The sequence below is a fragment of the Anopheles coluzzii genome, chromosome 3 (assembly GCF_943734685.1).
Source record: "Anopheles coluzzii chromosome 3, AcolN3, whole genome shotgun sequence".
Classification (NCBI taxonomy): Eukaryota; Metazoa; Arthropoda; class Insecta; order Diptera; family Culicidae; genus Anopheles; species Anopheles coluzzii.
This window is the reverse complement of record NC_064671.1, coordinates 92,186,122-92,195,727: the sequence shown is the minus strand read 5'-3', so window position 1 is coordinate 92,195,727 and position 9,606 is coordinate 92,186,122. Positions and strand designations below refer to the sequence as shown.

At 46.0% G+C, this 9,606-nt stretch overlaps 1 protein-coding gene across 10 annotated transcripts in view; it reads right to left on the bottom strand.

The window, feature by feature from the left end:
- Positions 1 to 233: 233 nt before the first annotated feature.
- The window catches only part of LOC120958849 (ecdysone receptor), a 187,400-nt gene continuing 178,027 nt past the window's right edge, over positions 234 to 9,606 (bottom strand). For all 10 annotated transcript variants that reach the window (XM_040381904.2, XM_049610026.1, XM_040381903.2 and 7 more), the window contains 5 exons: positions 6,983 to 7,156; positions 6,564 to 6,886; positions 6,331 to 6,477; positions 6,098 to 6,250; positions 234 to 6,017 (listed from right to left, as the gene is read on the bottom strand). In XM_040381904.2, coding sequence (XP_040237838.2) covers positions 5,118 to 6,017; positions 6,098 to 6,250; positions 6,331 to 6,477; positions 6,564 to 6,886; positions 6,983 to 7,156 — 1,697 coding nt within the window. In that variant the 3' untranslated portion in view covers positions 234 to 5,117. The remainder of the gene's footprint in view (positions 6,018 to 6,097; positions 6,251 to 6,330; positions 6,478 to 6,563; positions 6,887 to 6,982; positions 7,157 to 9,606) is intronic.

Genomic DNA, 9,606 nt, shown 5'->3' with positions numbered 1-9,606 from the left:
CGTAACGTAACGGATAGATTCAAAAGCTACACGGACGCCTAAATGTATGCAATTTTAAAAGTTGCTTCTAATACTGACGAATAGGTGGCGCTACTGTACTGCTCGTTTGCTCCGCAGAACAGTAGGACAAGTAATGGAAAAAGGAATGTGACCTTAAGCAATGAAAATAGAATTAAGAAATTAAAACCCTTTGAAAACAAGTGAAACGAACCCAACGAAAGAAAGAACTCATGTGAATTAAAAAAGAAATATTTTATTACAAAAAAATAATAAAATAATATAGCAATAATAAAATGTAACTATCGATAAAGTCATTAATAGTATTTGAGAAAATTTTGCACATATCCCAGTTCAATGCTTACACACGAATTACACAAAACTATTATGCACTATGCACGCTCTTAATGCTGTACGCTCTCTGGCTCGTTGCTGGCGTTGTTTGTTGTTGTTTTTTGTTTCAGCAACTTTTCCCCATTTTTTGTGTGTGTTTTTTCTTCTCCCTTTTATTCCTAATCCTTCCTATCCTTCGCCTATAATACACGGTTGTGTGTAATCGCGCTGCTCTCTCGCTCTCTTGTTTTTGCCCTTTTGCCCTTGCCTTTTCCTTACATGTGTAGATAAGAATCGTCTACGGGTGTGTTTTCTTTTAAAAGCTGTACAATTTTACACAAAAGCGCGGCAAAATTTTCCTTCTGCGTTGTTTGTTTTTGCTCTCGTTTTTCCTATGTTTTATCTACAGTTTGCACAGCGTGTGTGTGTCTTCCATCCTTCAGCTGCATTCGTGTGCTACTAGAGCTCTAATCGGTGTGTAGTGTTTTTTGTTTGTTTTGTTCTGCACTCTTCTTATCCTGTGTGTTGAGATTTTATACTCCCCAAAAAGCTTCTTTTTCACGTTAATTACAAAGGTTTTTTTTAACTTTTTTTTCCTCTTCCCTCCATCGTGTGATAAAGAGAGAACGAAAAGGTTGGTTGGTTTTTGTGGGCGCATCTATTCTTTTCTGGTTATGAGGTGGTGTTTGCATAAAACTTGCTTCTCCTCCCATTCGTTTCATCGGACACTTTTCATCGCACTTCCAAAACGAAACCATCACGACGCCGCTCCAAGTAATCAGTCCGTTTTGTTGTTTGCCTCTCATTACTCGTGTTGCACTACAAAAAAATCACTCTTTTTCAATTCGTTTCCCGTTCCCACCTATCTAGTAAAGTTTTGTTGTTGTTTATGTGTGTGTTTTGTCTACATGTTTGCTTTTCACTTTTCGCGTTGTTTTCTTCTCGAGTTATCTTTTGCAACGCAAATTACAACTTTACTGTTGTTTTTTATGTTTTGCTTGTCTTCCTTTTTCCTCTTTTTCTATTTTACTGTTTGTAATGAAGTTTGAAGATTGTATGAATGAAGCTGCTTTACTCCGTACACTCTGTTCTGCTTGTTTAATGGTGTGTGTTTTAACTTTTCTTTTTTTAGATTTCCTGCACTGTTTGCGACATTTGTTTGTGGTTATTTGTTTTGTTTTGTTTTGTCAAAAGGCACCTCCGTTTCCGAACACAAACAGAAAGAAAAACTGTCTTTTTAAAAAAAAAGTTTTCTTACATACACTCTTTCTACACATTCGCTCTCTTTCTTCCCTCTCGCATCACACATACACGATTTCTTCGTTTTCTCATTTTCATGTCTTATTTTCTTCTCCTTTTTGTAAAGCAAAGTGCAGTAGCTCGGGAAGCATTAAATTAAATTAGCACGACAACGGTCAAAAACTAATTCTTGTTGTTCCCTTCTTGTTTTGCTGCTTTTGTTGTTTGTTTTCTATTTTTGTAAAAGCTTTTTTGTTCTCCATTTCACTTTATTAGAAACAACTACGGAAAAGTAAAACACACGCGCATTAGCAGCTTGCAATTAATTGACAACCGCAAACGTTTAATGGTCGTTTTTGCTTTGTAGGAACGGACGGGTGTGGTATTGTGGATGGTGTGTGTGTGTTTGTAATTAAATGGAATAAGCTTAAAATTTTGCTATAAAATTAATACAAGGGATGGAAACAAGGTAATTTAACAAGGGCAAAACGGGTGGGGGGAGAGAATCTTTCTTTGTTACAGTTGGCCGCATTTGGCTAGAACACGATTTACAACAACTCTTTTGACTAATAATTGATTTAATTGTTTGCATTTTCGACTAAAACAGAATGGGTTCTAAACGCACACACACGTACAGAAGAGTGGTCGCGCGGCACAAGGAAAGAGATTGAATAAAGGCTTACGGAAACACATTACGCATTACAGGATATGTTTAAAGTAACAACCGATTGTTTGTGTGGGTGCGTGTGCGAGTGCGTTTTGCAACGACAAATAAAGAAGCCTTTCTGGATTCAGGACGTTTCTCGAAAAACCTGGATTTTTTGAGCCTAGTGGGGAGGAGAGTGTGTAAAACTTAAATGCACATCGTTTTATGTTCTCTAAATTCCATACTAAATTGTGTTACACAAGCAACAAAACCTATGCATTCAAACTACAATTCTTTTGCCAACAGTTTGCTACATTATAAACGTTTCTCACTCTCTTTTCCCGCAAACCACCCTTTTTCTTTTCCTTTTCCACTCATCAATCAATCAATCAAGCCGCCGTGAAGATAGCAGGCAGCAGCAAACACCACATTTGCGATTTGTGTTGAACCGTTTTGTGTGAACTGCATTTGAAGGTTTTGAGGGTTTTGCTTAAAACATTTTAAACTCACACTACACGATCGTCTGCGTGTGCTGTTATAGAGAGATAGAGCGAGAGAGTTTTTGGGGGGAAAAAGAAAGCACACCACAGTGTGTTTCGATCCGGTCGATTCGTCCCCTTTTTCCCTTTCATTTTTAGTGAAACTGTGTGTTTTTCCCCTACTAAACCACACAAAACAACGCGCGGAAGAGGAAGTGGTCGCGGGATCATCTCACACACAGCTGCTACGGCCCAGAGTACTACTACTACTACTGCTGAACCGCACTGAAATTCGTTCCAAATATCGGAAAACAACCACCGCCATTAGTGCGAGAAAATCCCCCCAACTTCATCTTCCCGCTGTTGCGTTTTTTTTCTGCTTTTGCTTTTATAAACCACGTGCGTGTGTGGAGAGGTTTTGTTTCCGAAAGTAACTTAGCTCCGCTAGCTTATTAACTCTATCTTTCTGTGAGGGGGCGAAGGAAAGTGGAGCGATTTGCTTCTGTAAACACTGTATTCCCGGGTTCACACAATAGCTTCCCCTACATATATCCTTTTTCTTTTCCGTTTTTCTCTTGCGCAAGGGCTAGAGTGCTTGCGCCACAGACACTCACGCACACACACACACCATTTCTCGCCATCTAAAGCCAAGAGAACGGTGTGCGTGCGTGTGTGACCGCGCTAATAGTAATATTGTTGATCGTAATAGTAGTAATAATAATAATAATAATATATGCTTCTCTTAAAAATTATTAACAAGTCACAGCCAAACGATACGAAAGAAGGTGTTTCCGAACCGCACACCGCACACACCTGTCCATATCTTACCCTTCAACGCACACCGAGTCCACCTTACAACACATACACCCCGAAGGGGAGGGATCACCTAAATCAATGTGAACCTTGTTGTGGCGTGCCGCTTCTTTTTTCTGTGTATGCTACTGTACGGTATTTCTCTATTGGCAGTAGGAGGCGTTGAGCCGTCAAAAAGGAGGTGGAATTTTGGGTTTCCCTTTCTCCGGCGGATTCGGTTGCATTTCGTTTCACAGTAGCGCTCTCCTTCTCGCAGTGTTTTAAGGGTAGCAGCAATTTGACAAAGTAAAATGGTAGTGGTAGTAGTAGTAGTAGTAGTAATGGTACTACACTACTACTACTACAACTACAGCAGCGCAATGTAGCTGTGGCAGTATATTTAAATGTTGAAGGGGGTTCTTCCACGCGGAGGAAGTGTGTGTGAGTGTGTGACGGTGTTCTTAAGTTGGATTGTTGGGGGGGGGTGCAAATGGGTGCAGCACGTCTCGTTGCACCTTCTTTCGCAGCTTTTCCACAGTAATAGTAGTAGCAGTAGTAGTCGTAGTAGTAGTAGTAGTAATAGTAGTAGTTTGCTAGTGTGTGTTCCCCTTTAGCTTATTTCAGTATCGTTAAACATCCCTACCGCTTAAATACACCGCACACGACGCAGCACATCGATCTGTGCACACTCTTACCAATTACCCCCGCATCCGATGGGTAACCGGAAATGCTGCACACTGGTGCTGGTGCGCTTCCCTACCTTACAATAATAAAAAAAACGATCCTAATCCTGCCACTTACTATCGTAGAGCTAATAGTAGTACTCTTTCATCATTCACAACACAGATTTACGCGCACACACAACGCAGCGGCGGTCCGAGGGGGGGGGGGGGATAGCTTCCTTGCTCAATATTCAATTAAACACTTCACTTATCTACAATGCAAAACTCCCTATTGCAAACAATCCCGTTTTGGGGGTGGGATCGTCCCTCTCGTTCCCTCTTCTCCTAACGCAACAAAGCTGGAAGATGTACAACAGAAGAGAAAAACCGCGATCCTCTAACAAACTAACTGCCTTAAACGTAAAACAATTCATTACTTCCGGGTTTTCACTTTACGTTACAGTTTACTGTACAAAAAAAAGACTCTAGCTGTATAATTAGGTGAGGAATGAAGTATTGTTACAATCTGCCAAAACACACACGCACACCTTCAACTTTGGGTGTGTATGTGTGAGTGTATGTCTGTGTGTGTGTTTTTAAAATAAAAAAAAACATCAATCCAAAACTCGGTGGATGATTTGTGCACCACTACTGACTCTTTTTCCAGTGTCATTTTCGCAACATTTGCACACAAACACACTCAGGAGAGGCAAAAAAGAAACCCACCAAAGAGGAGTTGTTGTGGGCCAAAAAAAAAAAGAAAAAAAAAAGAAAACAAATAAATTAACTCTCTACGATAAATAGAATGTCGTCGTCCGGGAAGACGCTTCCGGTGGCCGCGTGGTCGCCGTCGTCAACGCCGCCGGCAGCACCGATCAGCGCGGCCAGCGGATGCACGTGACTGTCGAACAGTACGTCCGGGGCGGTGACGGCGCCGACCACCGGGGGCAGCACCGTGCCCTACGCTAGCTATACGACGTGGTGATCGAGCATGCCGACGGTGGAGAGCAGCCCGTTGCTGTTGCCGTTACTGCTCGCGTTACTACTACTACTGCTGCTGCTGCTGCTGCTATTACTGCTGACGCCCGTGTTACTGCTGCTGCCGTTTACCGCACCGCCGCCGTTCGTGGTGATACTATTAGTAACTATTCCTCCGACCACGCTCGTACCGCCGCCGACCGGCAGTGTGGGTACGACTCCGTTACTGTGCATCTGTTGCTGCTGTTGCTGTTGCAGCTGAAGCTGACTGGATTGCTGCATCGGTGTGACGACGATCGTCGACGAGGTGGATGCCATTGAGGAAGTGTTCGGATTGTCCGACTGTTGGTGTTGCTGCTGCTGCTGCTGCTGCTGCTGTGCGACCAGCTCTTGATGCCGAGCCAGCCCAACCGGCGGTATGTCCTGCACGTCCCATATCTCCTCCAGGAAGCGGGGCAGCTTACGGTTCTTCAGCTTGAGCGAGAAGCACATCTCCGAGTTCTGGTTGCCGAGCGTCCGCAGCTCGGTCAGGATGGACAGCAGCTTCGCGAACGTGACGCTACACTTCGGGTCGCCCCCGTGCCGGTTCAGGATGTAGACGCGCAGCGTGTCGATGTAGTAGCTCTGGATCGTTTCCACCAGCTCGGCCTTCTCGAGCCCGGGCCGGTCGGAGAAGATGACGATCGCGGTCAGCAGCGCGTACTCGACGTTGTCCACCGTGAGCGTGTACATCTGCCGGCAGAAGTGCAGCAGGTCCTCGATCGTGTCCGCCATGCCCGCCATCTTGTACGAGTCGCGCGTGTACGATCGGTTGTTGGCAAAGAGGATGGAGTCGGTTTCGGCGTCGTACCGGCGGGCCATTCGCAACATCATCACCTCACTGGAGCAGGCCTGTTTAACGCAAGGGTGGAATGGAATGACATGATGAGACGCTCATAGAGAAACGCCACTGTGTGTGTATGCATACTTACCTTTAGTAACGTTATCTGATCCTCCTGCGGGATCTTGGTAAATGCTGGCAGTCCCTTCGCGAACTCGACGATTAGTTGTACTGTGAGGATGGTGATTTCCGTTATGTGCCGGAAGTGGATTTCGTGGGGATCTTCCTCCTCGTTGGGTGAGTTCTAAGATGGAGAGAAGAGTATTGTGCGTTATTTTGACTACTTCAAGCCACCTGGGTAGGGCCAATCTCTTGGTTACTTACAATCATTATCCTCTTGAGATCTTCCTCCGACGGTTGCTCGTAGCCATCCTGGTACCAGATCAGTTTGTAGATGACGGCCATCTGGTTCGCCGTCAGCAGAGGTATGTTTCTTTGTCGGTTTTCGTTCAACAGCTTCTCCGGCAGTAGCTGCAAAGGAGGCAATTTGACGTGGCATTATTAAAGGAGCCTTTATCTCTCTCTCTCTCTCTCTCTCTTCCACTCTTTAGACTTACCGGTATCGCGGCGGTGGGCGGTGATTCACACTTCATCAGCACCGGCAGCAGCTCCGACTTGTAGCTGCTGCTGTTCGTTGTACTCACGGTGGTGGTCGACGGGTTCGGCGGCACCTTGTCCTTCTCCTTCTGCGCCTTCTTCTCCTTCCGCTTGATGGCGCACTGATTCTCCGGCACGACGCACTCCGGCCGCATGCCGACCGCGAGACACTTCTTCAGCCGGCACTCCTGGCATTTGCGCCGCATGTACATGTCCATCTCGCACGCGTGCCCAAACTTGCAGCAGTAGACCGCGTTCTTGGTGACGCTGCGCCGGAAGAAACCTGTGCAAATGCATTGAATTTAGTGTCGTTAGTGTGTGTTTGGGTGCGATGCGAGTGATCTGACACTTTTTTTCACATTGTCTGATGGGGACTTACCTTTGCAGCCTTCGCAGGTAAGTGCGTTGTAGTGGTAGCCGCTCGCCCGGTCACCGCACACGAGGCAGAGCTCCTCCTGCTGCCGCGGCGTTGGGCCTTTCTTCTGCTTTTTCGCCTCGCTGCCATCGCCGGTGTAGCCGTTCAGACTGCTCGACGGGGACAAATCTTCACGGCCTGGATCAAAGAGAGGAAGAAAGAAGGAGATAAAGGAGCCGAATTAGTTATTTTTATGCTTGAAGCCATGCGCGCGCTATCTGATGGTATTGAAGTGCGCAATTTAAACATTCAAACTCTTATACACATCTATCCAACATTTAACGCTGGTGTGGAGATGACTTGGAGCTGCATAAAAGCGATTAGCACGCGAACATGTTGCCACGCAACAATGCTGCATTAAAGCACACACACAATGTGGCTGCACGATGCGCTCGTGATGCGGTTTTTGGATATCTTGCAAGTGCAATCTTCTGGCCCCACGGGCACGATAAGAAAACTGGCACGCATTTTGATGATGACGCATGGAAACCACAAAGATCACGCCCCAACAACAGCGCAACCGAACACCAAGCAAACAAACAAAAAAATGCTTTAATTACCCTCGAAAAATGGTTGCTCTTGAACTCGTTTCTGCTGTCACGGTGCGTTCCTGTGGTGCCAAGGGGGGATCAACCTCAATCCGCTACCACGGCACACCACGACCACCATCATCATCATCCATCGTCATTGCAGAAATGCGTGACAGTTTTCGGAAATTCAAGAACCGCGTCAACCGCTTTGGGAGTGTGTGTGTGTGTGAGTGTGTGAGTTTGTCGAGGACGACGGGGGCGCTTTAGTGGTTTATTATACGTTTATTACTACTGACAATATGCGAATGCAGAAAATTGCATTTACACGCCAGTGGAGTGGGAGAGGTGTACCAGCAAAATGTAATCCTTGCGATGAAATAAATTAAGCCAGACGACAAACCGGGTTTCGGTGGGTCGGTAAGGAAATGTGAGATGCAAAGAAGCGAAATCTCATTATATCATGCGCAGATGTATTTATTGTGTCAGTTTGACGGGTTGTGCATTATTAAAACGGGTTCTCTCTGACTCTCTCTCTCTCCCCAGGTCTATGTGTCGGAGTGCATTTGAGGTGCATTATTATTATTTTTAAACCAAACTCCTCTTTTGCACTGATTTTTGGAGCAGATTTTGAGCCGTAACTCCCCGTTTTGGATTCAAAGGTACTCCCCCCCCCATCGGAACACACGCGGGATCCTTCCTGTGGACCCCTGCAGTATGCAGAGATTTTATGCCACCGAAAATTCTGGCGATGCAGAAGCAGATCCAATTAATTATAAACGCAATCGTACATATATATCTTTCAGCCGCTGACGTGTAAAGGTCGGGTGTGGTCGTGGTGGTGGTGCCCGCCGATGGTGCCGATGGATTGGGCTGGAATTCGGTCGCGTTTGTGGCGCGCGATGTGTCACGCGTCGGCACGACTAGGAAGTGGCCATCTTTCGCACACATACTCACCAGCCCGCCCGACACGGTAACATGGATTTGGAGCCACAGTTTTACACCAAATTAATGACACCTACGCGCACCTTGTGACCGTTCGACCTAGAGAAGCGGGGCCGTGATTTTAAACATTGGAGTGCAATTTTGTCGTCTGTCACCGTTGCTCAAGACGGCAAAGAAGCGAGGGAAAGACACAGTTTAGGGAGGTGTGAGAGAAAGATTACCCGTAACCAGAATGCTGGAAGCATTAGAAAAGGACCCAGACACAGCAATGTTGCAGAAATGCACAGACACAGAGCAGTAAGAAGTTGCCGCTGCACATGCGGCGAATGAATTATGGCAAACCGGGCAATAAAAGAATGCAACATCACACCACCACCACAATCGGGTTCGCCGGATCTCTAGAGAACCGAGGAGGAGGAGGAGGAGGAAGAGTCTTAAAAGCATGGCTCAGACCCAAAGGGAAGATCTGGCTTCTTCTTTTTTTTTGTTGGCTCAAGAGATATAAATGTGTCGTCGCGGTTGTTGCATTCCGCGAAAAAATGCACTTCTTTTGCGCGCTAAGACAACACACACGCAGCCAGCAGTGTGTCGTTCCAGCTAATCACGCGCTCGAATGTTTGTGCAGAGGAACCAACAAAAGAAAATAAAAAAGAAAAGGATCATACAGTGAAAGAAACAAACATTCTAAAATTTTGGCAACAACCGAACCACCGAAAACGTCACGCTGCGCGCATTCTGTGTCTGTGTTTCTAGGGAGAAAGAGCGACCTCACGCAGGAGGCAGGCGGGAATTAAAAATCTTCCATAAATCTCCACCCAAAAGGCACAGAACGCACAGGCAGCAAGCAGCAAGACACAAGAACCTTTCACTTTTGGGGGCCGTTAATTTTACACATCCGTGCCGTGCCGTGCCATGCCGCCGTCCGACGCCACTGGGAGTGTGTTGCGTGTGCGCATCGGGGCACACACGACTGCTCTGCTGCAGCTCCACTCACACTGGGTGCTTTATCGCTTGCATCGGGAACATCGGGAGGTATAATGAACAGCTAGAACGGCTCTTTTGGAAGAAGCAGCAACACAATAAAACCAAAACACATCCAGAACCTTTAAGACGCAT